Source organism: Leuresthes tenuis, unplaced genomic scaffold (genome assembly GCF_036924035.1).
Source record: "Leuresthes tenuis unplaced genomic scaffold, fLeuTen1.0.hap1 SCAF_4, whole genome shotgun sequence".
Taxonomy (NCBI): Eukaryota; Metazoa; Chordata; class Actinopteri; order Atheriniformes; family Atherinopsidae; genus Leuresthes; species Leuresthes tenuis.
Window position 1 is genome coordinate 11,436,466 of NW_027325358.1, and position 23,277 is coordinate 11,459,742.

The 23,277-nt window shown below is 41.9% G+C and overlaps 2 protein-coding genes across 2 annotated transcripts in view; one reads left to right on the forward strand and one right to left on the reverse strand.

Moving 5' to 3' along the window:
* The window catches only part of LOC140305624 (cytoplasmic phosphatidylinositol transfer protein 1-like), a 64,034-nt gene extending 53,369 nt beyond the window's left edge, over window positions 1–10,665 (reverse strand). Inside the window, exon 1 of the mRNA XM_072384571.1 lies at window positions 10,352–10,665. Coding sequence (XP_072240672.1) covers window positions 10,352–10,399 — 48 coding nt within the window. The 5' untranslated portion in view covers window positions 10,400–10,665. The remainder of the gene's footprint in view (window positions 1–10,351) is intronic.
* Window positions 10,666–17,496: 6,831 nt separating this feature from the next.
* On the forward strand, window positions 17,497–23,056 carry psmd12 (proteasome 26S subunit, non-ATPase 12). The gene is made up of 11 exons (XM_072384572.1): window positions 17,497–17,723; window positions 18,112–18,171; window positions 18,883–19,011; window positions 19,265–19,372; window positions 19,671–19,775; window positions 20,026–20,175; window positions 20,312–20,446; window positions 20,872–20,984; window positions 21,953–22,127; window positions 22,254–22,331; window positions 22,456–23,056. Exons 1-11 carry the CDS (start codon window positions 17,616–17,618, stop codon window positions 22,663–22,665), a joined length of 1,371 nt encoding a protein of 456 aa, XP_072240673.1. The 5' UTR covers window positions 17,497–17,615; the 3' UTR covers window positions 22,666–23,056.
* Window positions 23,057–23,277: the final 221 nt, after the last annotated feature.

Below are 23,277 nucleotides of genomic sequence, written 5' to 3' on the forward strand. Positions count from 1 at the left end.
ATTTACACGTATCACCATCATCATACGAAACATACAGAAGGACAAAGGGGATTTTAAGCTGTCTGTAGTAAGTGCTTTCTTGCAGCACTTAAATGATCGGCTGAAAAAGCTACGGCCACGAAATAGATGAATAAAAAAAAATGTAAAACTGGGAATGAAAACATTATTACAATATTAGTAGTTGCTCTTTATTTTCTATTTATAAATGTGCAAAGAGGATAAATGCACTCCCCACCTACGGTGTTCTCCTTTCCTCCCCTCTGCTTCTCTGAGTAACATGTAGCTTCCATGTGCGAAGCCACACGTACCACATGCACACACTTTCTCCAGTCAATACATCTTAGCTGGCATTTTTGTTCCCTAATCCACTAAATCACACCACAAATCAGCCGTGGTCAGAGCTGACTCTGTTGAAGAGGACACTAAAAGAGGGGTGAACACACACACACACACACACACACACGTATGTACCAGTCAGGCAAGTAAAGCAAGGGTTGAGAATGTCATGCAACTCGGTAATTCTGTCTTTACAGTAATTCTGTCAGGATCCCTTCCTCTTTAACAGCCACACACACACACACACACATTCTCTCCCCCTCCATTTCATCCCATCACTCTCCTGCCAGAGGTAGACGACGACTGACCGTAGAGCTTCACCGTGAAGCCATTAAGATAAGAGAAAGTTTATTAGCATCATTCAGTGAGTTGATGATCTCTGTGTCCCTTCATCAGAATTCCCTGATGTGAAAGTAACAGAAGAAATATTGACCTTACATCTTTGCCAGGTCTGCGGGTTTGTAGCAGCTGTCCTTTGCTGCAAAGCCTTGTGCCTGCAGAGAACTCCACATACTGGGAGCCTCCTCCTCAAAACACTTAGTGTTGTTACTAAATTACCACTCTAAAAGTTCATTTAGTGTTTGTGGTAGACTTTACCTGAAGCCAAAAGCTACAGGATTAACCAATGATGATATTTTTTCATCTTCACTGGATTTCCGAGGAAGCTTTAGTGATAGACATAAAAAAAATCCTAAACTGCTCTTTCTAAAACGAAAAAACGAAAAAAAGCTACATAAACTGTTGTTTTCCTAAAGGAGAGAGAAAGAGACACCAGATACACCAGAGTCCTTGTATTAGCCCTTCATTTAAAACAAATTTGAGTAAAGTGTTTGTGAATTTCCAAAAACATTTATCAGTGATGAAGTTAAGGGGGAAAAATGCAACATATTTCGTTACGTGTCGATTTAAGAGAATCAGTTTACACCTCTGTGTCATTGGCAGTGAACTGTCCTTTCTGTGAGTCTGATAAACTTAAACTGCGAACAACGAGGCCTAAATGTGACCCACACACTTAATGAATGGCAGATCTCCCCCACCTCACACTGTGGTAACGTGTATTAAATTCCATTTTCACTTCAGTGCCTTCTGCAAGCCGATTAGCAGATTCCTTCCTTCAAACTGCTGCAGACGGAGTCAGAGCCGTTCAGTCCATCTGTGCCTGCATGGGTAATGCGTCATGCAGCTGCTGCACTTTACGAGTGTTCAACGCTTAACGTTAAGTCACCACACCAATTTCTGACAAATGTTGGAAATCAGAGAAATACGTTGCGTAACTTTCTTAGCAACAACCTTCTCGTATGACGTGCACGAGAGTTTTCGTGTCAAAGAAAGAAGGCTTTTGTGCCTTTGAACACATGATTCTTTCCCCTCTTCTTGGAGGCTCTACTGTCACAGGAGAGCCTCAATAATGTTCCGCTTTAAAGTATGAACTAATAGTTTTAAATGGACGACAGCACCAACGTGGTTCCCCGCTCACGCAGCACTCCAACCCCACCTTGTTGCAATAATGAGGGTCCTGTTCCACTCCTCTGATCACCAACGGGGAAGATATTAGCCAAGTTACACCGATGTGTTTAGTAGTGAATTTAGTAACATCGTCTTAAAAGACCGGTGCAGTCTGGCACTCTGTACATACGTAACACTATCCCTGCATTGGTAAAACACTCATTTGTTGCTATATGGGGGCACCATAATCCTACATTGTCCACAGAAGGAGTGTCATATTAAAAAGATCAATTTAGCATTTTGTTCACATCATCCCCCCCAAATACAAATATAGACCCTTCAAACCAAACGACTGTACCAACACAGCCAACTTATCCTGCAATTACTGTATCAAAGCGGAGACATTGAAAATACACTGAAAGGGTGATGTCAAATCTCAGGCTTGAGAGAACTCCATGACTCCATCACTGCCTCGTTATTTGACAGTTATCCAGAGGATGGTCTAACAGTAAAATCACTGTAATCCTCTCTGTTATCCGAATAATGATAGGCACGATTGGCACTAGTTGCCATGGAAATGGGAGATGATAATTAAGCGTTTCAGTGTATAGCTATCTATAGCATGTCTATGTGTTTATATACATGTGTGTGGGAGGGAGGTTGGGGGGGGTTGAACTGATAGCTCTTCCAAAGATGCACTGCACCTGTGTGTGGGCTGCAGGCTCTGAGGAACAGCACGATGACCGGCGTGCGCGAGTGTATTCTGATCCAAAGTGACACAGCCAAAGCAAACCTTTGAAAACCTTCATGCGACACATGTGAATCCAAATTATTTGAGCACACGCGTGTGCACTGATGCACCATGTCCGATGAGCTTTGATTTCACAGAGAGCAAAACAATTGCAGATGCACACAACAAATCAGTACATGCACAGTTACACAGTGCTTCCAAAGCAATTACAGAGGCAACTAGTATCATCATGTTATGCTTCAGTAGCAAGACAGTGTCCCCGAGCTCAGAAACCATTAGCTGCATTAAAGCATAGATAGCTTCCTTGTAAACTTGTTCCAGCTTCTATATATTTCATGAGACCACTGAGCCTTCTTTCCACCTCCCCTCTAGCTCTTCTCCCCTTCTCCTTTGCCATTTACATATATTTAAAGCATAAAATCACTTCTGAATCTCCACTCACCATTTCCATCTGCCTGCCTTAATTCTATCTCAGTAAAACCTCTGGCAAATCTTTTCTTCTCCTCACTTCACGGACTAAGCAGAAACAGGTAGGAAACAGGAAAGAAGGCAGAAAGTCTTGCTGTTTTTTGTCCTTTTTTTTCAGCAATACCTCCTCATCTACTGTATACCCTTTAAGAGTTCCTCATTGGCGTTACAGCAGGGACTAACAGCTGTTGTCCAAGTAAAGGTTGTACAAGGTTTACGTACACAAATACAGGCATGCACTACGCTAGACTGTAGAAGGTGAGAAAGGACCACCAGAACATTAAATCAGATCAGATGACAACCCACGCTTCAGACCCTCTAGTGGTTAAAGCTAGTCAGAAATAAAAGGCAGACAGTTAAGAGTGCAGCCACAGCTTAAATGAGGGCAGAAAACGTACGATATGGTAGAGTCAGTCGCAGATGATGTAGCCACTTTAAAGCCATTTTCATAAGTGATAGCATTATCTATGTGACCTTTGCTAAAGCAATGGAGAAATTACAAGCCTTAGCCACACTCTGAAACCCATGATGTGGACCTTGTGATAGGAGTCATCGTCAGCCTCCTCAAAAGAAAGTTGCATTGTGGCTGAAGTCAGATGTGAAGAACTTGATGAAAAAGGAAAGTAATCACTGTTTTTTTCATGTTAAGAGGAACTTTTTTTAAATCTGCGCTAATATGCAAATAACTAATTAATCAATCTTGAAAAAAGATATTCCCAAAAGGTGATCTGAGCAGTTTTTAAGTGTTTATGGTAGTATTTACCTTTACAACAGCAACAAAACCATATTATTGAGCTATTGTGACGCTATTGTTAAAAGAAAAAAAAAGGGGGGGGGGGCATTGTTAACATAATTCATAACATAATAAACTCACCCATAAATTCCTAATATACTACATGCTATAACCCTCTTCTGATTGGCACCAACTAATCGCTAAACACACCTTCATGCAAAGAATAAACTTTTCCATCCAGCTCTGCTCACGTTTCCCGTCAGAGTTGCTCAACCACAGCCTGCAAAATGTCTTCGGATAAACAACAAAGAAGTTTGCGTATCTGGGGGTGCAAGGAAAGAATGTGCAGTAAAGTACTGCAAAGACGCTGTGAGCCTCCATCGCCCACGGAATTTTATCAACTCCAATTTTCTCTTAACCTTTTTACAATCTTTGTGCACATTTGGGGGATTTAATACAGTCATTCACATGTCTGGGTAAGCATGTACAACAGATGGTAAACAAGGAGTATCTAATACTAATCTCAGCATGCTCATTCAATCTACCAAAGGGTAAGCCGTTAGAAATCATCTGCCTTGTCTCTATTTTCAGCACACATTTGACAGATGTAGCAGCCGCCTTCGGACTGTGGCTGCCAGCAGAAGACATCTTTTATCCCTCTTGTGATTTGGTAGCGCAGCAAATAGGTAATGGAAGAGATGCTCAGCATGAGGCCGTTTCATACTGACATATGGACAAAGAGGGGGCCCCACCATGTACAGTGAAATTGAATGTAATTATGGCACATTTTTAAAGCACATAAAAACAGACAAATCTAGCATATTTCCAAGGGAATCCATTTTTAACTGCATGTCAACTCAAGTTCAGATCAAGTTTTCACTTCTACAGTATTTGGAACCTAGGTTACGCTTACTGAGCATCAGAGGAGCTCAAAAATGCTCAACTGGCAAAGCAGCTGGCAAAATAGAGACAATAATCATGCATCAAGTACATCCAACACAAAATATAATTGTATGCAGGCACAAGAGAGAGACTTAGCCATTCAAATAGTCTGGCAACATCCCGCTCCAAGGGCTAAATGACCACTTCTCCTTGAATCCCTTACAGAAAAGGGGCCCCTTATCCCTATAAAAGTGAGGGTGAGGGCCAGTGAGATAAATTTGATTTGGGCCAAAGAGAATTTGTTCCACAGGTGAGTGAAGGAGCCTCTCTCCGAGTCTGACTGTCAAGCAAGGCGTGACGATCTCATTTAGCTCATGTTATGAAAGATCCTTTCGGATAATGCAACACACCTACGTGGGCACAATGACACACAAACACACAGGAAATGAGAATAGTCCTCATCTGAGGATAATGGTCCATCACGACCCATGATGGTTTCCTCTAGAGGAGTAAATGGCAGTAAATGGGATGTTGATTGAATCATAGCATTGTCATGTATACCAGATGGCAAAAAGGCCTTGCACCTTACCATGAAACCAAAGAAACAAACATCGCCTAACAGGTCCCATTTCCTCAACAAACTCAGAGGATGGGAGGGGTCCGACCATGGAAAAAGAAAGCAGTCTTCTGAATGAATGCGGAGCAGAGCCAGTGGGAAATATTTGTGGTGTTGTGTTACTAGCACATATATGTATCTTGAATATTTCATGTCACTTGTGCTTGATTAATTGCTACTATGGAGGGTGACAAGATGGTGTAGTAAACCCAATATCTGAGAAAGAAACCTGTGGAAGAATGTGTTGGCCCTCTTTCCACCTAACTGCCCATGACACTTGATGCCCTTCTGTGAACAGGGACAATGGAAAATATCCCCAAAACAGTCATTAAACGTATCTGATTGCCACACAGAATCTAAATGCTAAAAGCAGCCACTCCACCAATGATACCGTCTTCTTCTACTCCCTCAAACTTATTGATTAATCTGGACAGAAGACTTGCTGACAAAGTAGGACAATTGTTCCCACTCATCTCTAAACTTTGAATATATATGAAATTAACTGCCAGTGCCAAGAAAAATATGTTCTATGGATTGGAAATACAGCAACCAATCAAGCTGAAGCATCCTTATTATAGGAAGGTTTTAGCACAGCAGCAATTTCTGATCTTTTAACACCGACTTAAATGAGTAAACATGGAAAAGGTGCACTTCTGCTTGCACTTAAATCACACAAGTCAGCCACCAAGTCTTCTGCTTCATTAAAAAACTGATTCTTTTTCTCTTCAAAAAGCCCAAACCCACGGGAGGCAGTGTTGCATGTAACGGTTCAAATTGTCAAAGTCATGCTTGAGGGGTGACACAGTGCCTACAACGTGAACCCTTCCGTGTTCATGTACAACAGAGGACTGCTTATGGGAGAAAAAACACAATATGACACAGCAATTCTAATCCTATTACTTTTTAGATCCACTCCAATTTAACAGTCACATGCAGACTGCGTTTTCGGAGTCTTTTGACGAATGGTGTTCATTTATTTTTCCATTTCGAAAGCTGTGCAGATGCAGACGTGCAGCTTACACCCAACAGTGTGAGCATAGGTGACGTTTGACACTTGCAGAGATGCTAATGCCTTTGAAAAATGACTGAAAATGGCCTGAGCCAGCAGCCCAGGTGCCATTCCAGCCGGCCATTCATTCAAGCAGCCAGCCCCACATCCTCCCATTTATAGTCATCCCTCCACCATTTCAACCATCAACCCATCAATTTTCTTAGCCTGCCAATACCACCTTCACAAGTACCTTCCTTTTTAAAAAGAAAATCACTGTCGGATCTCGAAGGTGAATAAATATATCCACATGCTACCTGTGCAACCACCGTTCTAAAAAACTATATGCATGTATGTCAGCTGTCAAAACGTTCAACCTCCTTCTGGGAGCAAACCCCGAGTACAGCTCTAAGCAAGTCTTAAGCAGTGCTCTTTCCGCTAAATACACGAAGCGATCAGGGTGTGAAATTGTGGTTGTGATGAAAAATACAGATTCATCAACAAAGGCTCTGATCAGCGAAGCGAGGGTGCAGCCCTGACGCATAAATGACTCAGGTCAGCTAGTAGGTTGGGCACTGTCTGCATTTTTCAGGTAAACTGGAAAAAAAAACCGTCAGACAAAGAAAGGGTGGCGTTGGTGAGCCCTGCAGCGCAGAAATACATAATGGTAGGCAGAACAGGACGAACGCATCATCGCCGCTCGATCCTTTCCAGGAAAAGACGGGCATTGTGTCTGATGAATGGCTCGGCACGAACAGGACGGGAGAGATGAGTTACTCTCAGGATACTTGAAAGGGAAAATTATTATTTCTTTGTCAAGTGGCTTTGGATAGTGTTCCAACTAAATCTTCTGAGGTGGAACTTTAAACCAACCCTCAAACACAGAAGATTATGACTGAACTCCCTCACAGTTAGAAAACTGAGCCGTCTTTGCTTATAAAAACAGGGAAATTCATACTTAATATGGGTTGAAGTTTTCACATATGAGGAGAGTGGAGTCCATAATGTGGCTTTGCAAGCTTTCACCAGTGGAAACTTTGATTGCAATTGCAGAGCTTATGTAAACCTAATAGAACTAGTTATTTTTTCATTTATAAACAGAGATTTTCACTTTGAAAGCTGAGCCCTGGCCCCATGCAGAACAGAGAAATGCCAGAGACAGACCCTAAGCCACTTGAAAACAGCCCGACTGACTGTTTCAGTTGTTTTGCCGAAAGCCTCTCGCGACACTTAGAAAGAATGAGTAGAATGTGGAGTATGGAGGGAGAAACAAACAGCAGTAACACGTCAAGCACACACCCAGACAGGAAAGAGGTGATTAAGAGTCAGAAGAATCGAGACTCGCAGTACGGCTCGTACACTTTGGTTTTAACGGTTTCTACAGTGCGCACGGTGTTGGCTGAAGTTGTATAAACACAGCTCGGAGAGCCGGTCCAACATCTGCAGTGGTTTGGGCTGTGGTGACGCAACACAGCCAAGCAGCAGGCAGCAATCTCCTCCCAAAGACAATACACAAAGAGCAGAAACCCTGCATGTCTCTGTGGCTCCAAACCCAAGTGCACACACACACACACACACAGCTTTAGGATGTGACTCTGGGGAGCTTCATTTAAAAAAATAAATAAATAATGTATAAATACAAAAAAAGATCTCTCAGAAACTTCCTGCATGACCCTCACTCCTCCCTGATCTCTCTCTGTCATCCTTTTCACCTTCCTCTGAGCACAAAGTACTCCATCATTATCCACTCCTGCCTACACTCTCCACCTTTCCATCAAAACTGCTCCTTCCGTTCTCTCAGGACAAGCAGGAAACTTTGAGTCAACTTTTAGGAGGGATGACGCTCGGCGCAATGTGTTCTGCGACGATAAGAGCAAACAGAGCAAGCCACTGCCTCTTCTGCAGTGCGTTTCCTCCGGAGCATTGAGGAAACTTCACTCCGAGTTCATACTGTAAACAAGCAGCGACGTTCCGCTCTCTGGGACTCGTGCAAACTGGGCTTTATCTACAACAAAAGAAGCAAAGTGGAGTTATCTAAGCAGCAACTGTCTTGTTTGCTTGATGCCTCCATCCTTAAATGAGTACATTAGAAAAACTTCAACACTGTTACATCGTCTGTGGCAGTTTTTCCACACTTCCACGTGTGAATGTACTGCGGTAAAAGGATCTCGCATAGCTTCACTGAAGACATTCATCCAAACACCCATCACCATCTCACATCTTGCCAATAAGCAGAGAGAGCGGATGGTTAACAGAAATATTTCAAGCTCGGAGTTGCTGTTTATTCCAAGTTTACACGAGCACGGTTGTTAAGTTCAGCCTGTGTTGCAAAGGAAGTGTTTTTGTCTGTAGCTATTTATAGAGACAGGAAGTTACGACAGTGGATGCTGAAACGGCAGGCCTTGATGTTTGAATAAAAAAAAAAAAGATGTAATCTACTACTTTTAAGGCATATGAATGCGACGCGTGTCCATAAGTACAACTGAAGGATTTAAGCTTACAATGGAAATGCAAGCGCGAAATTTGACATCTCACATTCATTTGTAGCCGAGCGCTTCTCAGAGCAACCATCTGTTCACAAGTTCAGCCAGCGTGACAAGAAAGCTCCCCTTGGCTTAAATCATATGCATGGTAAAGGCATTCGTTAATGCAAAGATCTGCACAATGCACACATGTGCTGGCTGTGCACGCCAGAGGTATTCAAGAACACCTTTCTCCTACAGCACCCTCGTCTAAGAGACTGACGGTTCCTTTTGGAGCTCAGGTTTCGAAACAGGTGATTACTTTTTCTCGCCGCTTGTGCTGAGAGAATGGCCCTGGCAGCTTTGTGGACACCATCACGGGGGGGGGGGGGCAAAAATAAAGGAAAGAAATATTATTCTTGGCAAGATTTTAAATGCAAAGGTGTCTCTATACCTGTATTTCAAAGTGGGTGTATGCCTTGAGAGAAAAATCCTTTGTTTTCCCCTCTCTCTCTCATCCAAGTCAGTGATTTCCTCAAATCCTGCAAAGGCTTCTAAAAGCAACCTGGAAACAGGCAGAAACTTGATGCAGTCATCTATAAGGTTACACATGATAATCACCTCAGCACTTAGGAAGGGAAATCTAAGTGAGAGAAAACATTTCTCCCTTTCTTTCCTGAAAACAGCACTGCTGACATGAAAACGAATATTTCAGATGGTCTCATCTTAACTGGGTTTTTTTGGTTTGTTTTGTTCTCTTCCTTTCAGAGAAAACCATCTGATGTTTCATCTCCGGATAGGAGGCAGACAAGGTATGGCAGTGTGGACCATAACTCAACGTGACGAGCAGCCTCCAGGCTGTGAGGGAACCAACGTACGCCCACACATCACCAACAGCACAAGAGATGGAAAACGAGTAGGAAAAACCAATGCCGAGGGTGATAACAGACTAATGTGCTGATGGTGTGCACGGCATACATGCCAGGACAGGACAGGAGAGCAGTCATCTTCTACTGCTAATTTTAGATCGTGTCGTGAGACTTAATAGAAAAAAGAAAAGAAAAAAATGGGGGCCTGAATAAAGAGACCGGGCCATTGAATCTGTGAGGCTGCCAATCAGTGCTGCACAGGTGTAATTACAAGTATTTGAATGCTGATAAGTATGGAGACAAGTGATCTGCCTTGATAGCGTCACGTGCAACCGATAGGGTGTGATTAAATTAATGCAATCCAATTTGCATGTAATTGCAAGTGTGTGTACATCTAGGCATGGGAGAATGCGTCTTGCAGGAGGCTGCAAAGCTCGCATATTATCCTCTCTGTGCCGAGCGTGCTGCTTGCTTTGTTTACTTCTGAAACGTGCCATATGCGAAAGGCAGAACTACTGTGTTGTTTCGCCTCGAGGCTTCCATACGGACGACACTGTTAACTTTGTAGAACGGCTTCACGTGTGAGCAGAGACCGGAGGAGAGGAGTAAAAAGAAATGGGAGATTTAAGCCAAGTGCTCCAACTTCATTCCTCCTACTTCCAATTAACCCCCCTTAGCCACATGTCTGCAACGGCAAACCCCGAGCGGTTTGCTGCCAAGGTCGTCAGAGGAGCACCGAGCCCCTGGACGAGCCAAAGGAGGGAGGGAGGGGGGGGAGTAGAAATTGTCGGAAAACTTACCTCCTCTACTGTGAGAGGCATGCATATCCTGTATTCCTTCATTAACATCTTCCCCCTCAACGCGTCCCCGCAGTACGTTCACAATGTGTCAAACCAGCTCAGTTAGAGTTCCCTCCGCCGCCCGTCGAGATGTGTGTAATATCTGGAGACGTGTCAGCACATGTGAGACTACGGAAGGTTTGAGTTATACAGCGTAGCCCGAGTTGTGTCTGACTTCTTTCATCGGAACCAGCGGACGATCTCCACAGCCTTGAATACGAGAGGAGAAATGAGTTCGTAGGATGGTTATGGGTTGTCCCCTCCTATCGCACTAAAGAGTCAAGTTGCCAGGTGACGACACTAAGTAAAACCGGAAGTGTTGAGTTTGGGGATTTTAAAATAACAGCATTGCACATGTCAGACATTGCTAAATTGTCTTACCGAAACCATTCTCTAATTTTATTCTGTCTGTTTTTGTTTTCTCGCCTGGTCTGTTTACGTTTATGCATTTGGCAGACGCTTTTATCCAAAGCGACTTACAAATGAGGATAGAACATTGCAGCTACGTCAAAGCTAACAATAGCTACATAGAAGGAAATCCGGGTGAGCAGGGTAAGTGCTAGGGTAGGAGATGCTCTCTTTCAAGAGTTTCTTGAATATGGATAAGGACGTCCCTATTATGGTGGTCTGCATACAGTCCATACGGCCCCCAACAGAATTGTTGAATGAAATAACCAAAAATGTATTCAAACTCGTATGTTATTTCAGCATTGGACCACTGGTTGTTCAGGACAGAGCAGATAGCAGTTAACTGTGGATCAAACTCACGGGCATCTTAGCAGTGTTGCCTGTGTAAAATGTGTCTTTTCAGACCTGATGCACTGGCCAAATATGTATATTGCTGTATGTATTTCAACTTTTCAAGTAAAATGCATTTTCCGTAATGCATGTCCTTCGGTCAGGCCCTTAATTTGAAAAAGTGTTACACCGGAAGTGACAGCACCTTTGGCGTGGAGCTGTCCGCAAACTGTTTTGTCCGAGAAACCGCCAGAACTAAAAGACAAAATTTCTCTCGAAACGGTTGTTTAAGATGTCAGTTTTTGCGAGTCCCCTCTCCCTCTCAACACTGTTAAAGATTGTGTCCAAAGTTGAGAGCGAAACAAGACGGTGGTTGTCCGCTCATCACGACTCTTCTTATAAAAACCGCTCAGAGGTATCGGAAAATACGAGCGGTTAACAGTTATCTCGGCCCAGTTTCCCCGCTCTGCATGAGAAAAACGAAGCGGTGCTGGATGGAAACATCGACTGGCTCGACCACACCACAGGAAACATCGGCTTCGTTCACGTCTCCCCTACACCCAACATACTGCGGTTCACATTTACCTCCCTTTACTTAGTTTTCTCACACATCTGGCTGAAACATTGTTCGTTTGTTCCATTTCGCAGGCAGTTAGGGAGCTTTTACAGTAGTGTAAAACACGGCCCTGAACGGTGCAGGCGGCTTGCTGTTGTCTTTTACAGCTTTATATGCATAATGGCACATGAAGACTTCACGGTAAATCTAAAGAATCGCCAGTGACTTCTTTTCACCCAAATTAATCCTTACTTGCCTTTAAAAAAAATCTCACAAATCAAACAAAGTGAAGAACAAACGTAACCCCTACAGAAACGAGCTTCATTCGCATTTTTGAGGGGTGACCTGCAGAGAGCGGTTGATGCGTGTCCAAACTGCACGAATCACTTTCTGTGGCCGCTAAACCTTAAACGCATGGTCCCAGAGACGCGTGGGACCAGCACCGAGGACCACCGGAGCTCTTCTGGCACCGACACATTTGTTTTAACCTTTTTTTACAATGTGAAACATGTTTAACTCGCATTAGACACAACTGTTATTACCTGTGTTATTACCTGTGAAAGCTAAACAATTTAAATAACTTACACAGGGGGGGAAGTGGGTTAAACCTCGCCAGATGTGAAAAATACCAGTGCAACGCTTGTCTTCTGCAGATAATACCACTTCCACGTCTTATCGGAGAACAAACGGCCTGTTTGGTTGATCAGGTTGAAGGACTTTTTGAAATGGACATAGTGCTGTTTACATTGCTGGAAATGTTCCTGTCCCAACATGTTTTTCTCAGGTGCTGCTCTAAAAGAGCCCCCTTTATATGTATAATTAGTTATCTGCAGAGTACACAAGAAGTTCAGCTAGTAGCACTAATACTGTTGTCCATGAATGCTGCAGCCCATGAATAAATATTTGCCTGCTCTGCAGCAGGAGCACAGCTGAATGACAAGCTGGACAGCCCTGCATCTGCTGGGATGACATTGTTCTTATTGATACAATTAGTCTCTCTCTCTCTCTCTGGGCTCTGCTGGTCCATAGAAAACAATGTTCACACATTATGAAATAGTCAGTTTTTATTAAATAAGTAGGTGTGCTGTGTTTGATTGAAAGAGTTTACATGTTTGGGTCTACTTGGCAAAAGTCATGCCCATATTTCTGCATTCCTGCTCTGTCAGTGTGCATTTTCCTCTCAGAATGAATTCTTGCTGGGAGGGCGAACCCTCTGCAACAGCGTTTGAATTTCAACCCTGTCTTTAATAACCAAACAAATATATGAGCCACTTCCACCGCATACTAAATACAGTAATGCTTTCAAATACAGAATAATTTACTGGGATTTTTAATCAATATACCCTGCAACGCATACAAAAATCCTTGCTAATCTAATTGCTTGATGCTGTTCTGTAACCTCATTCATATCTGGGGTACACTCAGTGACTAATTCCTTTAATTAAAACCATAACTTGCGATGTGAATAGGTGCACCACGCTTTGAAGAGAGCACAATAAACTTCTGAGTCAAAAGCAGGGTTACAGCAGCTGTGCTGGAACCACATTCAAGTCACATTTCATCAGGCTCTCAGTCTCGTGCTGAAGACATACAAACTCTAAAAAAATATATACAAATATATTGTATCAGTCTGAGCTAGTTTTAAAATGCATGCATGTAATTACATGCATTAAAATGGATGTAATTACATTAGTCTGAACAAAATCATACAAAACTGAGCAAGATGGGTCCTTGTGCTTAATCCAGAGTTGGATGTTTTTGCATCTTTGTGAAAAGAGTTGAGTGCAAGTTATTACAGCTAAAGCTGATGTTATTCACATATTTATCTGTTGTGGTCCTTGGTCAAAGAGATGGAAGTCGATACAAGGGCTGACTAACCAGAGGCAAACTTAATAATGAACCAAGAAAGTCTTTATTAATCAAACCAAGGGCAGACTCGAACTGGAAAATAATATAAAGAATTAAAAAATGAACAAAAAGCAAGCACAAAGAAGCAGCAGGGCTGGAAAACCACGGAGGAAGAGATAACAGCGAACTGGCGAATGACTGAGGGGACAGGGGAGCTATAAATACAAGGAAGGTTGATGAGTTAAGAAACAACAGGTGAGTAATTACCAGGAGACGTGTGAGTCGAGACCAAGGGACAAGACCAAGACTTCTGGGGGTAATGACAAGAATAACTTAAAGTAAACCGAGGTCTGAAAGTAACGCGAGACAAAGCAGATCGTACACAGACTAGAAACTCAACAGAAACATGAAAATGAATATAGATGAATGAATTCAACGTGATGACACTCAACTAAGGACTTTTAAAAAAACCCACAAAGGCTAGAAACTCTTATGATTATGACTAAACAAGAACACAATAGAATCTATCTGAGGGGACTGAAGGCTTAAACAGAGTGCACGAAAAATAAAGCTCAAAGAAAGTATCTGAACCCAAACAGAATCTGATCTCCCACAGAGAAACTTACAGGCAGAAGAATGTTTTCAACTTTTACTTCTACAGTCCACAGCTTTGTTGAGGTGTGTGCGTAGCTTGACTCAGATGCATGTGTAGCCTTGCTGAGAGAAGCTGCACAGAAGAAGGACACAGTAGAATTCACTCTTTGATGAAGCTTGGTTCTTTTTATGTTTGCAGCATTGTTTGCATATCTTCTGTTATTGAGCGGTGCGGCGTGTGAATTCCCTCTTGGCTGTTGGGGCTGCAGCATCAGAGCCAGCGACTCAAAGAAACTGATAAAGAAGGCTGGCTCTGAGCTGTGGACTGCCCTGGAACCTGTAGAAAAATAATGTTGCACAAGCTGTTTCACTAATGAACAACATTGCACACCCTCTACTGTACTTATTGTTAGGATCTGTGGCTTTTCCTGTGCTTTTCTTTGTTTTCTCTCACTGGTTGTTTCCCTCCTGCTCCTGCCTTCCCTTGGGCATGGCTACCCGGTGCTGATGTCCTCCTCCTTATAACACTCACCGGGAAACTCACCTGTAACTTTCATGCCTTTGGCTCTCTGTAAACAAACCCTTTAAATATCAGTCTTCAGGAGTCTGTCTCTGTTCAGACTGTTTTTGGTAGTTCTAAGTATCTGTTTATTAATTTAGCTTTTGGCAAATCGCACTGCATCAGCACTGCAACGACATAATCCCCCTTTGGGATTAATGTAGGTTTTCTTCAATTCAAGTTTCTTTCCGACATCAATTAGATTGGAATTTGGTTTTCAAACTAGTTGTAGTATCACGGATCATGTGATGTTGTTCAAACTATTTTTTTGTTGTTGTTTGTTTTGTTATTTTATAATATGGGAAATATTTCAGAGAAGTAAGGAGACCAAAGTAACGCTTTAAGCAAACAAGAACTCATACAAGTCTCCTCAGGTCTGTTCTCGTAAATGTGCGAAATACTGAGAAGCAACATCTTATGAAGGCCTCACGATGTAATTGGGCCTTTTTTTCAAACATTTGTATGTAAGAAAAGGGAAACAAGGAGTCTCATATAGAGCACACTATCATCAATGTGTCTGTCTTCTGACATTTTGCATCATTTTGCATCAGACTTTGACAATGAAAGCCAGAGTGTCAAAACAGCTTTTAGATTGGTCTTGTTTTATAGTGCTACGTATATTACGCTACAGCACACTAGATCACTGCTTTTAACTGTGGGACATTTTCAAAACCAGGGAATAACGAATGAGAGGAAAGCCTAAACAGCTATGATGTTTTCAGGTATTCTACTCTGTCATTAAAAAACATCCCAAGACATCACAAAACAGGTATGCCTGAGACAAACAAGACAGTCATTAAGTTGTCCTACAAAATGATAAGCTGTTTCTTGAGTTGGGTCTCAAAATATTTATTACATGGTGATCTAATGTGCAATCAAACAAAGTTTTCATTCACTGGTATGTGACGCATTACTAACATGAGGAATAGCTTTTTAGAATATCAGGTCTGTATTTAATTACTTACGGTGGTTATATTAAACCCTAAGCCTGAAGTGAAAGGATCCATGGGACAGTGACAGGCTTTCATGTGAGTGGTACGCCTGAGCCAACTAGCTGTGACCTGAAAGTGACCCAACAATTTCAATGAGGTTTGTGATGATTAGAAAGGAGATTAGAGCTTGATGTCAGCTGTGTTGCATCAATAATACCAAACCAGTCTGTAAGCACTGAAATAGGCAAATACAGTCGGCCAACCTTTGTCCTACTTCTACAAACTCCTTTTGTAGGTGAAGTTTTTTACCTACTGATTCTATTTCTTACTCTGAGTTGAGTTATCAGTTGTTGCATTTTATGTCTGCACCATCGATACTAAAAATGGATATTAAAAGATGTGTCAGATCGTGTAAACTGGCTCGGGTGGTGTAGCTTGTTATGGCTATCAGTGATGTTGAAGAAGAGAATTCTGATGAGCTCATTGGTGATGATGGTCTGGAAACTATAGCATGTTTCTGGCTCTGATACTTATTTGTTTTGAGTTTTCTTCTTTCTTTTTTTTTTTCATTTTCAGTCAGTGCCTGTGCCATATTTGATCTCTCTCTCAGTGGACCCGAGTCATGTTCAGTTTATCAGGCCTCTTTGGTCAAAGCATCCTCTGGGATCAGACTGATTTTAGCGCAGGGCTTAGGGGCTTTCTGCGCCACGGGCAGAGAAATCACTGACCCACATTAGCTTTATTTACGGCGAGCATTTGGAAGCTGTGAACTGTGTGGAGACAGGAATACTCAAAACAGACATTATAAGGACATCTACTGGTGGATTGCGGTCATTACATTATGTGTTGAAATTCGTCGAGCTCATTCACAAAGTTCTTCCTTCAGCCTTCATCTGAAAGATGACTGCAGGACGGCTCTAACGCTTATGTTTTGTATGCGTGTGTGTTTTAATCACAGTCATCTTTATTTCTACGGATCTTCACCAGCATTATACTTATTACCATTATACTCATTATCTCAGAATACCTAGGTCGGTTTTTTTTTTTGCCCTATGCATAAACTCAAAGGTGATCTGGTGAAAAAAAGGAACACCTGAGTATGATCCTAAACCTAAATGTTCACAGTCATACTCCTCGTCACTGTAATTACCCATGTAAATCTGTTGGTCATTTAGATTAGTTTATCTCTGTTTTGTGGTTGCAGGGTGGATTTGAGTCAAGCGAACATTTACTTGTAAATGCATTGGAATTTATGTCTTTATGCACAATTGCGTTGGTTGGGTGATTAAGTGATAGGTTAATGAATTGATATTGCAACTGTCAAAGAGAAATCCTGGCTGTGTGATAAGTGTGACGTTTTTTTTTTGTTCTTCTGTTAGGTTAATTAGCACCTGATAAGCCAATTTCAAGACCACCAACTAGACTGGAGTGTGGAACAGGCAATTACTAAGGAAGACTATATTCTTTTTACCATATCAGTTTGTTTTAAAAACTTAATAATGTCAGGAATTATCTTACTTGCTTTATCTGAGAGACCAGTTAATAAAAAAAAAACTAAAAAAAAAAACTACGTAATTTCTTAACCGACTGAAGAAGGAAATTCCTTTCTGTATTATATGATACTTTCTGGTTGACTACAGCGAGCACGTTGCCGAGTTGGATGTCTGCCCATTCTGTGTAATGTATGGTTGAGACCTGTATGACCTATTGTGGGCCACAGACATATAAATGGAACAGAAAGAAATATATTTAAAAATATATATATTTATTATGATTAACAAGCAAAAACAGCAGCGGAACTACTTATATCCCGCCTGCCAGAAATGTTTCGGGGGTCCGACGTGGGTCCTTCGGGCGCCTTGAACAGCTTTTTGTTTCCCTTCATTGATTGGTCACCTCCTAGCTTCGGTTCATCTGACAAGCAAAACAGTGCTAAGCCGAGAGTTGTCATAAGAAAAGAGACACGCCGTACATTATTTCATTGTCTACACTGCCACGATGTCTGAGGAGCGATCTGAGAGATCCGATGGGAAGATTGTGAAGATGGAGGTTGACTACAGTTCAACTGTAGACCAGCGGCTCCCGGAATGTGAAAAAATGGCTAAAGTAAGCGCGCCGTACAGAAGGCCATCGCTGGCTGAGTCATGGTACACCGGGACCACTGCGTTAGCATACAAGCTAACAAATAACGTTACCAGCTTTAGCACAACCCGGAAAATTGGTTTCCCCAAATATAATGAGGCTGAATCATTAATAGATATTAATGTATTTAAGTCGTCACACATTTCTAGTGCCTTTTGTTTTACATATGTATACATGTGATTTGTTTTTTACCCCGTTAGCATGATGGTAGTCTTAGCATGTAGGTTCTGTAGGCAGCAGATAGCAAACTTGACCATCAGTTAATTTTTTTGGAAGTGCAAGGAATTATGATGTTTGTCATTTATATAAGTGAGTGTAACGTATTTTGTGTTTATCCGTTTCTCTGTTGCAGGAGGGAAAGTTACAGGAGGCCATCGAGAGCTTGTTGTCGTTGGAGAAACAAACCAGAACAGTAAGTCAAACAATTCATATGGTGGTGTACAGTATCTGTGCAGCTCTTTTTAAGCTTTTGTTTGATTTTCTTTTCGATATTCATCACTTGAACTTTTTTTTTATTATTTTTTTATCTCACCCTATAACGTTAATCATGGGAAACTACGAACGAATAATATTTGCCAAGGAGGGGTTTGAACCACCCATTACCTCTGATCGTTGTTTGGCTCTCGTTGATGCAAACAGTTGCCCCTGTGGCAAACCTTTTATTTAGCACTTGGTTGGTTTGATAACAGACAGAGAACAGAGGGTTTTGATTGTAGCACAGCTGTTGATGATATTGGATGGTCTTTTGAATCTGTTGTTTTTACTGTTTTTAAACTAATCACATATTATATTCTCCATATTCTGAACTAAATCCTATCCAGTTGAGTTCAAAGGCTATTTGGTCTGTGAAAGTTGCATCATTGGAAGTTGACAATATTTTCTATGAGGCTGCAGACATTGACCGTGTTTCCCAGATTCACTAAGAGTTTCTTTGGAGCGGTCTAAGTTAGCACTCCTAAGAGCTTCTTAGCAAATCTGGGAAACGTGGCCATTTTTGGTTTTGGTAATTCCTTCGGTATTGCCAAGCTATTTTTAGTGGAAGACAGTATTTATAATTAATGAAATAATACATTTAAACACATATTTCTATTTCAAATTGTGGGATTTGCTTTCTGTTTCTTAGGCATCGGACATGGTGTCCACATCCAGAATCCTCGTGGCTGTGGTCCAAATGTGTTATGAGGCCAAGGACTGGGATGCCCTGAATGAAAATATCATGTTGCTCACCAAAAGGAGGAGTCAGCTCAAACAGGTTCATACAATTTTTTCTCTAACACAGATTGCTTTTTGCTAAGTTTTTTTTTCTCTCACAAACACTTGAATTCTACAATTTTTGTATAGATGGAGTAAAAATGTATTCTATATACCTGATAAATCACATTATTAGGACTGTGTATGATGTTTCTTTTGTTTAACTTGCCTAACGTACTATCCTAACAGCTATATGTTGTCAGGTTTCTGTTACTGAGACGTGAATGTTTGTTTTGATTTACTCTTCGTTGTAGGCTGTTGCCAAAATGGTGCAAGAATGTTACAAGTACGTGGATGCTGTGACGGATCAGGCCATCAAGCTGAGACTTATCGATACACTTCGCACCGTGACTGCTGGCAAGGTCTGGAAAGTATTAGTGTAACAATATAACAACATACGGGAGACAACAGAAAGTTTAATTCACCCAACAGGCATTCCAACCCAGGAAAAAACTGTTTTATCTTTGTGTGTAATCACAGAAATGTTCCTCTTTCGTCATCTCTGTAAAACAAATGTATTTATTTGGCCTTAGCATTTGACAGAGACAAAAAGGCCCTCCCAAATGTGCAAAGGACCAAATGTCACGATGAGAGGATCGCCTTTTTGCTCAACACGTAAGCCCCTTTTCATCGCAAATTCACCAATTGTGTCTGTCTCAGATCTACGTAGAGATTGAACGGGCTCGGCTCACAAAGACCCTCGCAAATATCAAGGAGAAAAATGGAGAGGTTAAAGAGGCTGCTTCCATTCTTCAGGAGCTGCAGGTAAGATGCTGACGGCATTTATTTGACCTGCTAAGCATGATTAGAATATGTGAAGTTGTTGTATGCCACAAAGGGGCCACATCTTTGGGTGAGATATTTATTTAGATGCAATGGCTTTGGGCCACTGGGCGTTTTTCTTCATCTATTTGTCACCACAGTTATGTAAAGCAATGATAACTGAACCGTTCAAAGAAGCTCAATTACTTCCTGCATTGAAAGCTCTTGACATTTATCTACTTTTTCTGATCAGGTGGAGACGTATGGCTCCATGGAGAAAAAGGAGAAGGTGGAGTTCATTTTGGAACAGATGAGGCTTTGCATTGCTGTCAAGGATTACATTCGCACCCAAATCATCAGCAAGAAGATAAACACCAAATTCTTTCAGGAGGAGGGCACAGAGGTGAGAGCGTTAATAGTTAGTTAGTTAGCTGGCCTGTATGTTCTCATTTGTAGAAGCTTTTCAGAAGCAGTTGCATCAGTTTTTCTTAAATCTAAACTCTGAGTACTAACACCTTTTTGTCTTGTGAGCAACTCAGGAGTTGAAGTTGAACTATTACAACCTGATGATCCAGGTGGACCAGCATGAGGGATCCTACCTGTCTATATGCAAACACTACAGGGCGATTTATGACACCCCCTGCATCCTGGAGGATAGCAGCAAGTGGCAGCAGGTACAGAGTTTTCCTTTCGAAGCGCAGGATGCTGTTGGAGCACAGCATATTTATTTTTTTTTGGCAGTCAAAGGTTCAGTGTGAACATAACAAATGCAACCCTCTCACTGGTTTATTAAGCACCGAGAAGTCAGAGATTTTCCTGAAAAGTCAAATTTTGATTAAATTAAAATTGAATGAGCCTTCCAATGAAATTCCACTGTATGTCCACTTAGGCTCTAGTACTAAAATCTAGACCCAAGCACAGTAATTTGTGATGAGATTTTTCATAACAACAGAATCAGGAGACACACACCCTGTAAGAAATCCTGTAATGGAAGACAATAGTTTGCAGTCAAAACACCGCTGTAGGTCTGTTTCTTTTTATCTTGCTGCCTGTTCAGTGTTGCTGGAAAGCAGTAAATGCATTGATGGTTTTGTTGCAGGCCCTGAAGAGCGTGGTGCTGTATGTGATCCTCGCTCCTTATGACAACGAGCAGTCTGACCTTGTGCACAGAATCAGTGCTGACAAGAAATTGGAAGAAATCCCTAAATACAAGTAAGACATCATTTCCTTTCATTATTACTGTAAATACAACCTCGATCTCAAAAAGGTGAGGACAGGACCACGTTTACCACTGTGTAGCATCCCCTCTTCTTATAACAACAGCCTGTAAACATCTGGGAACTGAGGAGACCAGCTGTTGCACCTTCGCGAGGTGCTGTCGATTCTTGTCTGATAAAGGATTCCAGCCGCTCAGCAGTTCTCAGACGTCTTTAACATATTTTGCATTTCATTATGCATCAAATATTTTCAACTTGACTAGACCACAGGCAGTGTTTTGAACATCTGTCCTCTTTGCCTCAGTCCCGTTTCAGTGAGCTGTGGCCCAGAGAAGGTGTGGTGTTTCTGGGTCTTGTTCAGCGAATTTGAATTGAATTTGAATTTGAACCTATTATAGGTGTAGATGGAACAGTGGACTCTGTTCACATACAACGATTTATGGAAGTGTTCCTGAGCGCATGCAGTGAATTCCATGTCAGTCGTGCCAGTTTTTGATGGAGTACCACCTGAGGGCCCAAAGATCACAGCCGTCCAATGTTCATCTTCGGCTGCCCTTACACACAGTGATGTTCTCCAGATTCTCTGAATCTTCTGATGATATTTTGCACATTAGATGAAGGAATTTGTCCACAATTTGTAGATGTGTTTTTCCTCGGATTGCTGAACCTTTGCTTTACTTCTGAGAGACTCAATCTTTTAAGATGCTCTTTTTATACTGTCATACATGTGACTGGCCTGTTGCCAGCTGTTTCTTTACAAAGGTAAAAGCATTTACTTCAATCATTCAGGATGACTTAGCTGGACAGCTTTACCCTTATATTCTTGGCTGTTTTTATTTAGACGCTTTAAGTAAGGAGAACTGTCAAATAAAGCAGCTTCCCCATTTGGTGGCGTTGGTACATACCCTCTTTAGAGGCCGTAGGCGCTTTAGGATTTTCAACATCTTCTTCATTTATTCACAGGGACCTTCTAAAGCAGTTCACTACCATGGAGTTGATGCGCTGGGCCTCGTTGGTGGAAGACTACGGTAAGGAGCTGAGAGAGGGCTCACCTGAAAGCCCTGCAACAGATGTCTTCTCTTATTCAGAGGAGGCGGAGAAAAGATGGAAGGACCTGAAGAACAGGGTGGTGGAGCATGTAAGTCCCACGTGAACAAGTACATTTTAAGTTGATTGCCATGACTTGAAAGTTCCCGTATCCCATCTGCAAGTACACAGCTGTGGATTCATGGTTATATTGATGAATTTCTGCCTCGATCCCCAGAACATCAGAATAATGGCTAAATATTACACCAGAATCACAATGAAGAGAATGGCTGGACTGCTTGACCTCTCCATTGACGTAAGCAAATGTTTTACCAGCCAACTGAAACTCACATTACGGTAGTTTTAATGTTTAGATGTTCAGGACTAGGGCTCACAGGAATCCACTAACAAGATGCCTGTCTGCTCAAATACGTTGGCAGGAATCAGAGGAGTTCCTCTCCAGCCTAGTTGTAAACAAGACCATCTATGCCAAGGTGGACCGGCTCGCCGGCATCATCAACTTTCAGAGGCCCAAAGACCCCAACGACCTGCTCAACGACTGGTCGCACAAACTCAACTCTCTCATGTCTCTGGTCAACAAGACCACGCATCTCATCGCCAAGGAGGAGATGATCCACAACCTGCAGTGACACGAGAACGCAATACATTATTTTCTGTTGCGAGTCAGATTCGTTTTTGTTCTTTGTGGGGGGAGGGATAAGGGAGGAGAGGGTGGGGCTCAGTGCTTTTGAATATATGGTATATTGGCAAAATGTCACTGCAGCCTTATTGCAGCGTCACGTATTTGAAAAAAATTGTATGATTGTTCCTTTTTTTTTTCTTTTTTTTTTGACAATAAATACTTGAGCACCTCCTCTTGCGTCCCTGCTTCATGCAAATGGATGTCCAAGTGTGTTACTAGTTTTGGGGAATATCATCCAGTTTTGCACTGACTGCTGCATGAAAACTTAAAAGTATAGCTTAAAACTCTTTTCACTGTGTACTGTCCTTAAACAATAAACTCCCTGTCGTTTGGATAAACACCTGTGTCATGCCGGGATTGGGGGAACGTAGGAGCACTATGGCGTAGACGATTTGTTGACCCACTGTCGCATATCTGCTACTTGTTGGCATCAGGGAGCAATCATCCATACTGAACGAATGCCTCGAATCTCATGCATGAACCCAACAAACATCAGCAACTGCTGCTAACTAATGAGAGGCAGAAACGGGCAGGGCATGCCTTTGCATTTGGAGAAAAA

Coding starts and splice junctions, on each gene's coding strand:
- psmd12 (XM_072384572.1), top strand. CDS start 17,616: ATGTCTGAGGAGCGATCTGAGAGATCCGATGGGAAGATTGTGAAGATG. Junction 19,012..19,264: donor GGAGGAGTCAGCTCAAACAG/GTTCATACAATT, acceptor TCTTCGTTGTAG/GCTGTTGCCAAAATGGTGCA. Junction 22,128..22,253: donor AGAACAGGGTGGTGGAGCAT/GTAAGTCCCACG, acceptor CTCGATCCCCAG/AACATCAGAATAATGGCTAA.